Source organism: Bradysia coprophila, chromosome X, assembly GCF_014529535.1.
Source record: "Bradysia coprophila strain Holo2 chromosome X, BU_Bcop_v1, whole genome shotgun sequence".
Classification (NCBI taxonomy): Eukaryota; Metazoa; Arthropoda; class Insecta; order Diptera; family Sciaridae; genus Bradysia; species Bradysia coprophila.
The window spans coordinates 8994843-9009780 of NC_050737.1; the positions used below are offsets into that span (position 1 = coordinate 8994843).

At 35.0% G+C, this 14938-nt stretch overlaps 1 protein-coding gene across 5 annotated transcripts in view; it reads left to right on the forward strand.

Moving 5' to 3' along the window:
* LOC119080688 (carbonic anhydrase-related protein 10) overlaps positions 1 to 14938 on the forward strand; it is an 85366-nt gene that overhangs the window by 42839 nt on the left and 27589 nt on the right. For 4 of the 5 annotated variants that reach the window (XM_037189139.1, XM_037189165.1, XM_037189157.1 and 1 more), the window contains one exon: positions 11082 to 11230. In XM_037189139.1, coding sequence (XP_037045034.1) covers positions 11082 to 11230 — 149 coding nt within the window. The remainder of the gene's footprint in view (positions 1 to 11081; positions 11231 to 14938) is intronic. The other variant, XM_037189148.1, reaches the window with a different exon arrangement.

The following is a 14938-nucleotide window of genomic DNA, read 5'->3' on the forward strand; positions in this document are numbered from 1 at the left end:
ATAAGCTCGCTCATAAAGTAACTTCCCGAAAGAGTACCGACAAAATGTTCTATAGGGTGCGAGCAAGCATCTGGCAGCCCGTTCAACTCTAACGCAATATGTGCAATATAAAAATGTTTAGTGATATTTACATTGTGCACTGGGAATAGTCAAAGTAATTTTCATATTTTCGCATCATTCGTTAAAAAAAAGGATTGAACAGAATGATTTATCCAACTCAGAGATTCTGATTCTTATTTTCCTAAATTCAAACTTCAGATACTCAAATCTCTTCGAGTCTGTAAAACACTCAAACAACCATTTCGTATTAACTAAAATGAACGATATCAGGAAACATTATGGTCAAATGAAGTAAAAGATTTTTTTTAATCAAAAATGGAGCGATACGTTAAATAACAGAATTAACAGATTCAGGAGCGGTGGATGCTTTGCAGCAAATAGGGCTCAATTTTCTTTTAAATGTAAAGTCACAATAGCCGCCACAAATAACCCTTTTGTGGTGGTTCTAGTTGGTTTAACATTATTCAAAAATACAATTTAGTCGAAGCAAAGTCTTAACTTTACTATTTGAATGAATGAAAAGAAAAAATGACTTCAGTAATAAAGTCTAGGCAGGTTTAATACTTATCGGAAAATTAAAACACCTTGATAAACGGTTAAAAACTTGTGGTGGAATCCACAGTCTATAAAAACGAACCATCCACTCCAACTTTGTAAGAGTTGTGATACTCGCTAAAACCAATGACCGCGATTATTTTCTCTTTATTTTTTATAGAAAAGTTGCAAGTCGATGCGCTGTGTGAACAATTCTAACAGAAACTTCTCCTTCAGTTACCAACGGTTATCTTATTAAGAAGTCAAAAGGTTTGTTCGTTTTTTATATTTGTAGATAAATTCAAGGTGCATCGAGTAACATATTTGTGATATGAACTATCGAACTTCTACATCACCTTTTCATTTACTCAGAATATTAAATTGTGCTGTGATTTGACGAACTCTTCATTCATAAAAACAATTTGTTTTTAGAGGAAGCTTTTGATCGTCAGAGACATTTTCTGAAAATTGTCTGAAACTTTAAGAAATATTTTCCTACTCTTTTAGATACACATCGGGCCGATAATCAAACCTTAAAAGCAGATAAAATGTAAAACATTTCAAAAAATCTACTTTCAACAGACATTCGTTTATTTAAAAAAAAAAAAAATTGGCAATACAGTCAAAGGCAGTCAATTTTCAGCATAAATTTGCTTCAGCTGTTTTTCAGCTGAACCACACATACAATCAAAACTGGTTTTCCTTGTTCATACGGTTGAAGCTGCTACACGCACGCGCCTGATAGTGGTAAAACCGTATAAAGACGTATAAACGGTTGTGATTGTTTGTATGGATCAGCTGTAAAACAGCTGAAGCTAATTTATGCTGAAAATTGACTGCCTTTGACTGTAAATACAATCGCGGAATTTTGAAAACCGACACATTTTCTGTTTGCGTTTTACTGGTTTTTTGAGAATTTGGCACGTATTTTTATATGGAGAAATCAGAAACTCAAGTAAAACACAGAAACAGAAAATGTGTCGGTTTTCAAAATTCCGTTCGTATAACTAAAGGAGAACTTAAAATTGATTAATAATTCCAATAACGAAAGTGGATCAGTGCAATGACCGAAATTTCAAGACTCGGAAATGGCGGATCATTCTGAAGACTGACGAAACCAGGACGTATTATTTGTAATTTCTTTTACTGAATTTACAGAAAATTGTCGAAATTTACCTACAGTTAGAGGAATGAGGAAGTGCCAATATCATCATAAATTTGCATTAGCTGTTTTTCAGCTGATCCACACAAACAATTAAAACTATTAATTCGTCTTTATACAGTATTACCACTACCACGCGCGAGCGTGTAGCAGCTTCAACCGTAGTTTCGATTGTATGTGTGGATCAGCTGAAGCAAATTCATGCTGAAATTTCATTGACTCCGACTGTAAACTTACCGAAAATTTACTTAAATCTGCCAAAATTTACTGGAAACTGAAAATTGATTGAAATTTGCCGAAATTCTTTTTTAAATTCGGTAAATTTTCAGTAAATTTCGAAAATTTTCAGTGAATTTAAAATAATATTGCCCCTGGACCAGACCGATAACAATTTAACAAAAGTACCGCAGATTAAAATATTCAGCTAAAGAGTTAATTAATAAAATATGTGCAATTTTAAATTCTTTACATTGGCTTGTTATGGAATGTCACTCAACGCAGCTAACAATTCCGCTAGTTCAAACACACAGAGAATTTAAATGTAGTTTTTTTTTAAACAAAGTTTTTCGTGTTCAGTGTAGTTGACCATGTTCAGTGTGAAAGCTATCAAACTTATCATTGTCTACTATCGCACATCGTCTGGCAACTGAAGCAATTTTCCGGTTAATATTGTATGCTTGCTAAAATCATCACGATTAACAACGCTCATTCATTGGTTGTGTCTGTGTATCATTTCCAATTGAAGTTAAAGGTTTTTCGATTTTTTTTAATTTAATTATTTCTCGGATGTTCTAACATTGCAGACATCGTTATGTTTACCGGAGTAACTTAGTGTAAATAATAAATACGTCGAGACATTGATTAAGAAACCAACATCAATATTTACGTTCGTAATTCTGTTCCTAATAAATAAAATGTTTCATTATTGCACTTATATACATTTACCGCACATTTTCCCAAAAAAAAAAAACAAAATTGAAATTTTCTTCCATAACCTTCGAGCAGAAACGACCACTTCACACCACGTGCTACTACACTCTACTTTAATATACCTACTCTTTCGTAATTTGACCAAACGAACTTAAAAAAAACTTTCGATGGGCTAGGGGTAACATAATTTCTACATTGTTTTTTCTCATCGCCGGTATGTATCTACCTATACCTACGTACTTTAAACGGATACAACCCAATACATTACCATATACCAACATTGAAGCAAATTTACATAATAGCCCTTTGAATTGCATAGTTTTTTTTGTACTCATAGTAAAAAGTGCTGTACGCCTAAGCTATTCCAATAACCTTACCATATACATTTTCTTCCCAGTATATCAGCACAATACTTTTCTTATTAGATGGTCGGCGATATAAACGACCAAGAGAAATGACTGGAAGTTTGTTTGTGACGTGAAATTTTGATGAAAAGTGAAAAGTCAGTTGTCGTATAATGCAGTCGACACTTTATTGTATCAAGGAATGAGGAAATATAATTGGTTTGTGGAAATTTTCAAGGCTTTACGTACTATATTTGGCCACTCATGTGTAATTAACTGAAATTTCGAAAATTCACTTCCCTTGGTATAATTGAGAGAACCATTATCGTGACTTTTGTGATATTTTTCTTTCGAAAATTGCGAACGATAATGTGAGAATTAGGGATATTTAGAAAGTATCGGAGAGTATCTCCCCAGGGGCTTATTATTCGGAATATTTACCCTTAAAATTTTCAAAAAGTCTAAATATTATTAATTCTTAAATATTCACAAAAATTCCGAAAATAGCACAATTTTTTAGAATTTTTAAGAATTAACTCTTAGAGTCGGGATTTACCTGAAGAGTCCACATGGCGAGTATATGAGATGAGTACATGCCGAGAGAAATGTAGATGTATAGTCCATTTAGTTCTCAGGTCAACAGTACAGCACCATTTGGTATATATGCATCTTTCAATTAGTTTCTTTTGTCCAGTCAACGCACTTCAAGCATGAGTGGTACTCTAAATAGGGTACTGAGAGTGGACAGTGTTTCGAACCAATTTTGGCACTGTAAAAAAAATCGGGCAATTTTTTCATGTATTAATCTAGTCATGTATTAAGAAATTACCGACTGTTTCATACCGATCAATTTGATTTGTATACGTATGCGAGAGCTTGCGCAAGTATTAGTACGAGTTTCTTATATCCAGCCATATATCAGTGAGATATTTCATCGCAGTAGGCAAACATCTCTTTTTCTAGTGACATAATTTTGCTTGCAAAACCTTTAGCACTCTAGGGTAAATTTGTTTACTCTTATGTACGTCGTGTATATAGCGCACAAAATTTGCATTTTACAATAAGACTAAAAGATTAAACGATTAAAATCACATAAAAATATCACAATTATCGTTAATTCCAAAAGTGTCCCGAATACAGGTGGCATTCGTTGAATGGAAATCGAATTTTATTGTAACAGAAAATCTAATGACCGTTGTTCGCCGGAATTTCTGGCCATAAGTTTACCGAGTTTTTTGCAAGAAAATTGAAGTTTCTGGACCAACAGAACCAAAGGATTCGAAAGCCAGCGGCGTGAAGATATATTGATTGTTGAGGTCAGTGTAGTTGCTATGCTCATCACGTTCTGCATTATTAGCTACCGATCCACTACGTACCGAACTCCATCTCAAATATCTTGGGGCAACCGTATCAACCACTGTAACGTCCCACACCAATGATTTGCCATGACTCAAAGGGTAATAAGTATAAGTCATCTGTTCTATCCACAGTGCTGAACACAAATTTATCGAATAGGCATGGGTGCAGATTGCGCTCCATCAACTTCAAATTTTCTGTGCTGTTAACGTCATTTATTAATTTTGATAATAAGGGGCTCTTTGGAAAGCTACAGTATAGCACTTTAAAATCTAGCCGTTCGGCAAAATAACCACAAACAGAATTTTCTTGGGGCATTATTCTCGTGTACCCTTCCTCACCTCACTCGGGAGTCTGAATCGCATTGAAAAATGTTACATTTTAACGGACATATTTAAGTTTGTTTTACACTGAACCGGTTTTTCACAGTAAAACCGGTTTAAAACACTCAAGAAAAACACAGTTCCACAACTCTGATCCCTCTATCATATTCCTGAGTTCGGTATATGTTAGATGCCTGAGCGAACGGAACGGTTTATCTTTTAACATAAGAGTCTGGACTATTAAAAGCAAAGTCGTGTAAAGATTATCTAGATATTAGTTATTTTTACCAAAGTAACTTCCTTCAAGCGCATACTAGTCTTACACTTAAACATTCATTTATTATGCGTCTGCATCACGAAATTAAATTAATTTATTAAAAAAAAAAACACATTTTAAGGAAAGACAACAAACAACCCTACAGAACCAGTTGGTCTAATCTAATTTCGTTTGTATAATAATTCACATTTAAAACATACAAGATTTTCATTTCATCTAATATTTTATTCATGTTACAAATGCAATCAACCCATGAACACAAAACACAGAGAGGGACAGTGTGTGTGAGAGAGATAGAGAGTAAAATGCAATATATCGATACTGACCCCGTGTATATTTGTACGTGAACTCAAAACCCGAAGTCAAAACGCTTAGTTTTGTTTTCAACATTTGGACTATTTTCCGACTATAGTATCCATTCCCACTAACTGTTGTAAAGTTATATTCTCAAAAAGGTATAGTGAAGCAGGTTTTGTGTATGGCAATGGTATAGCATTCATACACCAAATAATGAAATATACAATAGAAAACGACTCGACGACTTTTGTTAGATTTGTTGAACATGTTTTCGTCTATTAAAATAGTTTTTCCTTCCTATGTAAAAGCGTTTCGTCTATGATATGTGTGTATATAAAAGGGATGTGTATAAACACACACAAAGCATGAAAATGAAAACTCTCTAGTTAGTTACAAAAATACATATACTTTTTAAAGCTAGACGGTAAATGAGAGTTCACATGATGTTATAAAACATCGTAGCTTTTTTCCTGGCGTGGAAAGGGAGGAAATTACCTTTTTAGTCGAAACCTTGTATAAGGAAAATCGTTTTGTATATCAAGTAACTAAAAGATTTACGATTCAGTCGTTCGGTTATATTTTTCAGAATAATGTTGTTGTGTTAATTATTTGTTAAGTTTTAAGCAGTTTTGTGGAATTTTGGTTTAGCTAAAAAGTTGTGAACCAATGACAATAATTCTTGATACAGACATACACGATTTTCAACCGTTATACCATTCAATTGTGTGCATTATTTTATAGAATACATTTTTCAAACTAGAAAAACGAATTGCAAAAGTTATTAATTGATTCAGAAAATTTCAAAACTTCTTTCCATAATGTTTCGGTTAGTAGAATTTTATAAATGTTTCCGTAATGATTTTCAGAAAGTTTTCGAATAATTCACTTATTATTTTCAGAATATTAAAATGTTTAAGCAAAAATACACATGTCTTAATGGTCACAAGAGAATTTAAAATTTTATTTTATTTTTTAGTAACAACGTATGAGCACAAAACCAACGCTATTGCTCTACCGTTATACCGAAACAAATATGACAGTGCATAACCCTCGGGACGGGATAAATTTAGGTCATGCAGAATTATCTCGATCGCCTTGTCCGCTTTGAACCAAATTTTTATTGACAGTTGCAATAATCGCGATTTTGTCACAAGTCAAGACATGTTTTGAATGTGTCTTGTGTGTTACAAATTACCGAGGCGCCGCACTGAAAAGAGTTGCATAGAGTTGCACGCAAAAATTAAGAGTTGCACACAAAAAACAGAGTTAGACTCGTTTCATTTACATTATAATCGGGGGAGGAGAAATGCAAAAGTAGCTACCATTACGTGATGAAATATTTTATTTATTTACTTAAAAGCCAACGGCTGTTGCTAACTGGCTTTGTCAATACAATGGCATCATTACACGGCTAATATAACATTTAAACATTGACTAGCGCGTCAATATAAACATTGACAACGAATCCGAAAGTGAGATGAGTACCCAGTCGACCCGTCGGAGTCCCATTCACCCTTCGTTGTGTGAGCCATTTCGAGCAGCGAAAAACAATCGTCACAGGCTGAACCAATGAACCAACCATGACAGCGATACGATGTACGATACAAAAATGGTTCCAATGTGTCGTTTTGATCGGACATGAAAGAAGAGAGAAACAAGTTATCAATTATACAACTAGAAACAATACATCAAAATTAACGAACGCAGATCATCCAGCTGACACCAAAAAACCGTGCTTTTTCATCTCTTCATCAGTCAATCTCGTCGATCTCACTAACGTACGGAACACTCCTCGAGTGGTCGCGACTGCACAGTGATGCGAAAACAAATTGAAAATCCTCGACAAATTGTTCACCGGTTCAAACAGACCATAGTTGGAACGATGTCTGGCTAACACCAAATAGCTGGTACCTCTGAGATCTCTAGCCGGCACGTTAACTCTAAACTTCCCTTGCAACGCGGGACAGTCAACGCGACCGGTCAAAACGTCGTAAACAAACATGGCCGCCAGATTGAACCGCCTGCGGGACAAACTTTCCAAGCGAACGGACTCGCACCTGCTCACATAAGATGGGAGACGATAGTCGGGGCCTCTCCTCACAGAACGCCTAAGAGCGTAAATTAAAAAATCTTTCTGAATGGACTCAATGGCATCTACGTGGTTCTGGTAATAAGGCGACCACACTACTGAAGCGTACTCAAGATGGGACCTCACGTATGCAAAGTACAGGCTTTTGAGCGCCTCAACGTTACTAAAGTCGCGACACACTCTCTTCACGAAACCGAGCATCGAATATGCTTTCGCCACAACAACAATATAAGTGGAACAAATCGAGCATAATGAAACAATTCTACTAAAAATTTGTGTTTTGCAGTCCTTTTAATTATCTAACGAAATAAACCATTTTTCAAAAAGGTTTTACAAAATGAGACCGTGTGCTTCCCAATAGTAAGGCCAACACACATTAGTGTCGTCGGGAATACGATATTTATATTGTTTAAATCAGCTAAAATCGGTTAAAACCGGTTTTAACAATAGAAATATCATATTTCCAACTGACATGACACTAGATTCTAGTAAAGTGCAAGTTTTCGGTTTTTGATCACCTTTTACCCACACAAACCCACACAAACTTCGAAGAATTTTTTTAAAAATAGTTTGGCTTCTAGGGTTGAATACCTTTCTAGGCACATATAAAAAAGTTCACTTTAAAATGCGTCCGATTTCGGTAGCTGTTTTTCAAAAGAATCCCTCTATACCTTTCCATATCGTTTTTTCAGAAACTGCGCCCCTGACCAAAAGGTTATAGTTTTAAGGCAGAAGACAAATGTTGTAAATGTTTGGATTGGACAAAACTAACAACGTCTTAATTTTACTTCTGTACGTGCATTGAAAACGTAGTCTGAAGTGACTAGTAAGTTCAGGCCGGGAAAATCAAAAACTCAACCGTTAACTTTATTGATTCGAAAAATGAATTTTTTTTGTTGTCTCCCTTCTCTCTTAGAACGAACTCAACAGAAAGTTACTATTTCCTATCCACTGTAATTTTCACGTTTAGAAAATTATGATAGCAAGCGCTATCGAGACAAAGATAACACTTTCAAGAAATTTAAAGTGTGGGTGAATGGCAACATTTCTCAAGTTGATCCTATGTTTATGTTGGCTGCTTCTGCTACCGGCAGTCAGCGTTTAGTCAGCGAAAATTTCTCGGCAAGTAATTCGTTTACATTAGCTAATTGAAAACGTAGTATTAATTACTCGCTTAGAAATAGTCCTAAATTTTAGAATGAATTTAAAATTTGTGGGAATGTAATAGCGCCGCAGGCGAAATTTTTCTATTGACTGGTCACTTTAACTCTTTTTTTTACTCATAAATAACAAGATATAAATATTTATTGATCCCACTTCTCTCAGGGTGGGCAATCAAGATTCCATTTTGGGAAATGCCCACCTTTGCCCGTTAGTCGGGCCTGTTCAGATCAAATGAAGTAATAGATCCGATAGTAAAACTGATGATATGCTTACCTTCGCGTCGATTAAAGCAAAAGTTATTCACAAATTATCTGAAATTAGGTCCAGATTGTTATAAGAAATGAAACAAATAATTAAAGTCCAAAACATCGCGAGATATCCTTATACAGTACCGTAGAGTATATGTATATTGCAAGTGGGTTAAATGAATAATGTAAATTGAATTAAGTTCGTCTGTTGAACAGACTCTGTTCTTATTCTTACAACAAAAATGAATTTGCTTCACATCCGCTATAAAAAAATGTGGTGCCTCTTCTACAGGCCAATCCACTTGGCGAATTATCTCGTGTTGTCTTTGTATATCAACAAAAATGTGTCAACATCAATGTAATCAGAAAAAGAATCCAATGATGAAACTTCTGATTTCATTACCATTTTTGCCATCGAAGTATTATACAACGGAAATAAATTCAGATTTCTGGTATAGATTCATCATCAGAATCATGTTTCGTAAGTAATATGCTCCTCATAGCAAAGTTTAAAAAAAGCTCCCGTACTTACAGCAAACACGCAAATTCCTACCCACATAATAGAAGACATGAATTTTTATATAATTTCATTGTGCTGTTTCAGAAATGCCATCACGTACATTTTAAAATTAACGGCAGAACATGAATAATAATATGTTTTTACTATACATAATATATACCAATACCATACCATACACATTCTGTGCCACCACCAAGGTGGTGATTATGATAGAATAATGTTATGCCATAGCTACTTTTTGATTGTGGTTGTGAGGGAGAGGTTAAATTGCAGAGGTTATATTATGGAATCAGCATAAATGAGGTAAATTTGATTATATGATTTCTTGGTTCTCGGTTAATTAAAATTACAAACATATTTCTATAAATGTGATTTCGGAATTCATATTCCGAAATTGAAAATGCTGTATATAGTTCAGTTGTGTTCAATGGTTTGGGTTTTTTGTTTCGCTTGAATGATCAATTTTATTTGGATTCTCAGATATCCGACATTCAGAATAAAGCAGAATTTTAATTCTCGGTTAACATAAAAAATGCGCCAATTTAATGGTTCATTTTTATTTGATCAACGTTATTTCAAAATGCAATGACTTTTTCCTACTTCCACAAGTAGCTTATCAGAGAGATTATAGGGAAATCCAGGTCCGAACTGGACATATTGGCCTTTTTTAGTTTGTATCAATGAATAGGGTCTTTAAAAAAATTCTTCCTACACTGCTGGGTGAGAGCTGTGCTAGTGCGACTCTGAGGAAACCCTCAGAGAATTTCGACCGACATAATCTCGCACATAATAACTAGGTACCACCTGCTGGGTGGGTCAGATCCCTTGACTGTCTCAACTTCTGAGTTTTTGTATTGGTAATCATTAATTGATTTTGTTCAATTAAATGTAATTTTGACGGCGACAAAAACATAATTCGAAGAAGAATTACTAGAACGGTCTTAATCTCTCGTTAATGATTTAATTCTGTTTAGTGTCACTGAAAATCTTTGAAACCTTATAAATCGATATTTAACTTCATTTTCTGGTACTTACAAGTCTGATTTTATTGTCTATAAAACGCCACGGTTAGAAGATGGGGTATGTCTTCAATAAAACTTAAAATTGTGCTAACTTCACACTCGTTAATTTTTGCTCTGTTTATTCGCTTTTGTTAACAAGGTAAAATCGCATAACAAGAAAAATACTATTGAAACAAAAATTGGTTTAGCAACAGCAGCTACATCGTTACAACATAATCTATACTGGAGCCTATCCTTAGAAGTTCCATTCTTACCCAAACAATTTTTTTATAAATCGGATAGAAGTACTCCAGTTATCGTGTCAACAAAGAGCAGAAAAGGTTCTTTTCAGAACTACTCCCAGATGGTTGAATCGATACCTTACATTTTTGAACTTGACCTGAGTATTTCAATCCTTCATCGAATAAAAAAAAAAGTTTTTGAAAATCAGTTCAGCATTGCTCAACTTATCGTATTGACAAAGAGCAGAAAAGGCTTCTTTTGAGAACTACTTCCAGACGGTTGGACCCATACCATCCATTTTCGAATCTGACCTGAGAGTTTCAATACTTCATCGAATAAAAAAAGTTTTTAAAAATCGGTTGAGATTTATACTCAAGTTGTGTTAAACAGAAGAAAATTGTTACACTTAACGTTTCTAATCACATTTCCTTACATTTTTAATAATCATAAAGGTCGTGTTACGCATTTTCTGTTATAAGACCCATGAGTTACATTCAAGGGTATAATTTGTGAATTCTGATATCTATTTCCAGGTCCAGGTTTTTGGGGTCTAATCAATCCACAATGGAATATGTGCAACAAAGGACGGAGACAATCTCCAATCAATGTGGAACCTGACAAATTACTGTTTGATCCGTATTTGAGGCCATTGCATATTGATAAGCACAAAGTAAGTATGCAGGTAAATCAACGTGTATAACTGTTGTGAATAATAAGAAATTGTAAAATTAGTCTCGGCTTTGTCGGGAATGCTTAAATTAAGGTCTTGCGAATCTACTCTGAACATTAAAGTAAGATTGTCTGAAGTCAAAATAAAAACTGATTAAGTGAGTGGAGTGGATAAAGTAGGAATTTTCCTTTCGTCTTCCGGAATTCTGAGTGCTCTAATCCTTTTGTATATGAACTGACTCCAGATACACGTAATCATTGTAAGAAATGCTTCAAATAACTTAAACCACTTATTTATGGAAAATGGATAACAATATCACTCATCCTAAAGGAACGGGCACTTGACCTGGACCTTGATTGTAAGGCTGAGACGACAGACTGATCAGACATAACTGTTTTGTTGCAGGGTCAACCTGTGTATTACAAGTTTCGCCGAGGACGGTGAAAATAAACTTTTTTAAATATTGTACAATTCAGATGACTTTTGTAAAAACCATTTACGATGTGTGATAGAGCATGCAGTCCTCTACCTGCTATTCAAAGACTTTCAAACTCTCTTCGTCTTGGACATGTCACCATTCAAACATGTCGAATTTTCAACTGTAACTGGCTGTAGCTACGTGGCCAGATTGTCGAGTGAAGACATTTTAACACGAATGAGCTTAGAGTCAGTCCCTCTATCCGTTGCGATAACAATCTGCATTAAAATTGACTCATGGGTTCCGGGCGGCCATGTGTGCGGGATCTCCGAAACGGCCGGCCGGAACCGGAAACTTAATACAGTTTCGTGTAGTACACGAGTTCAACAAGAACATGAAGAAAAATCAGGGGTGCTGTCGCGACTCTATTTAAACTTTGTTCAACCCTTCCGTGAGTAATATTGCCATTATTACGCGGAACAGACTACTTCAATACTTCTTTGGCTACTTCTATTTCTTTTCCGATGACGATGCGTAGACGCTGCGGCGATCAAGAGTCAATACATTTTTTGGGACTGTTTCACTATTTATTCCTCTATATTTACGATGGCAATCGTTCAACACATTAAATCTTTCGTCTTTCAACAAGTTGTACTTCCTTTATCAACCCAAAAACCATAGCTCTTATGACACCATAATGGGATCATATCCGGCAGATACTGTCGATGGGATTAGCATTAAGTCAAATTAATACGTACATTGTCACAGTCTCATCAATTAAACTACCTTCCTACATCCAATTTCTTATTATTCATTGCGCTGATATATTAACTCCGAGTCAACAAGATTTGTTTCTGTCCAACCAACCACATAATAATCTCATCATCAAACTCTCAGTTTCGACATTAATCACTCTACTCCCCTTGTGCACAAAAAAAAAGTCTAAAATAAAAACGGCACACAAATTTCTATATCAAAAAGTTCTCAACTCGATCATCATTTACCATCCTTCCATACATAAAATTCATTTTCAGTTTCGGTAGTCGAACACACACATATAGCATTTGGCGAACTTTAAGTGTGTTTTCCCACAATTTTTATTATTCTTTTTTTTGTTCCACACATTCTGACACAAAAATTTACTTTATTTGCTTCGGCATAACCAGCCGACAAACCACACTATTGAGCATTGTATTATGTATATATATGCTGAATGTCTATGCCTGTGCGTGCAATGTATATCTAAATATATACATATATTCAAAGTAATGCGAAGTGTTGCCTGGCAGTTGTGATGGCTGCCTATCTTTTGCGTTCCTAATAACACATCCGCCCGTAAACTACCCCCATTAAAATACCACACCACCACTGAGACTCGAGTGTATTATGATTATTATATGGTTGAAGGAAATGATTAATGATGTCAAATATAAAATCTGACGACCTAGTGTAGATATACACAAATACCTACTAAACAGAACCATTGAATAGAGAGCATGGCTTCACAATATAATACAAATTTCAGTACTACACTGGAGAACTCATACAAAATAATACCATAACTGAAGTGAACTGACTGAAAATGGTGAAAATGATTTAACAGTGGAAAAAAAAAATGTGTTGACAAATTTGGTTGTACACACCACTCTTATCAAGATTTGAATATTTCCTGGTGGGTTGAATTTGAAAATTACATTTTTGTTTTATTTTGATTAAAGTTTTTGGCGGCGATGATGATGATGATGGTGTTTTTTGTGGGTGATAATATGGTTATTTTCGGTGTTGTGAATGAGGCTTTTTCCTGGTTTACTTGAAGAGTATATTCATCATTTTGGATAAAGAGGGTTTGCAAATCCTTTTAATTGTTCAAACACAAGGCCAACATAAATGGCAATTCACTTAGAGTGTTACAGAACTGTAAATCAGAAACATGGAAGAATCAAACCTTTAGCAAAACTTTAGGTTTCATTAATAGATCTTTTCGTGGTCCCTGGTTTTGTTGTTAGGGCAACACATAGAGGTAGACTGGGGGCAACATAAATTTATTTTATTTTAAATTCGCTTAATATTAATGGTCGACACATCTTCGATGGCTAATTTTCTTGTATTAAAATAGAAAATATTTGGAGGCTGAAGACATCAAAATAGCCGCTGCATTTCTCTCGTTAGAAGTCGATCATTCTTAGTTAAAACAAAATTTTGGAGAATTTGAGGTTTTTTGACATTTGACTTACGGGTGTGATGCTATAAGCAGTGCTATGCTAGACCTGTAATACTACTCCTAACACAAACACTCATTCTTCCAACGTCAAAAAGCCTTCGAGTTTTCATGCATGTATGCGTGTACCTGTACGACTGCATGTGTTGTGTGTACACTAAGAAAACATGACTACTGTCCCTACAAGAGAAATGCAAGGCTAATTTGATTCGTAAGCCTCCGAATATTTCTTATGTTCATGGTAGGAGTAGAGCTGTGCTAAAACACATTGTTTATTGTTATCGCTGCGTTTAAGATAAGAACTTTGAAATTTTTTAACGCCAATCAGTTCTAGAGCATCAAATGTCTTCCCAATGTTGCTCTATTTCCAATTTTGATAAATAACAGAGCAAAGTCCTAGGTTAGGTACGAAATGTACTATTTTCCTAAGCCATGTTAAAAGGCTTTTTTTAGTGAATGTGAGGTTTGCAGCACGAGCCGGAGACGAGTTAATTTCACTGCTGTATCATATTCACTGTGCTGATTTTACATATTTTTTTGAAATTGATTCTCCAACCAAAACTACGAACATAGCACTGCTTCTTGCATTAACACAGAATTGACAAGCGTCAAATTTAGAGACTTTAGTGATACGAGCTACCATTTAAGATTGTCTGTATTGTATGTTTCAACTCATAAAACTAAAACAAGTAATCATCTTAACAAAAAAAAAACAAAGAGCCGAATAACTGTGATTCCTGTGTTTCCTATGCTAGGATCAGTGCTATGCCACAAACCAAAATTTGTTTTTTCCAAGACGTGGTTGTGTTGTTCCACGTAGGTTAGGTGCTTTTTGAGTTAATGGACACATTGTGACAAGGTACATATGTTCGAAAATTACGAACGTCCCTTATGGATTTTCCCTATGGACTACTCTAACATCTAATTTTTGACAATGTGATGAGTGGTGTGTTGATTATGTGTGAGAAGTTACTGTAACTGGCGTTCGGCCTGTCCTTCGGCAGGAAAACTGCAAACATTGCACAACAACAAGCAAACCACATAAATTTGTCCCAGTTCAAAAGACTGAGATATAATACGCATA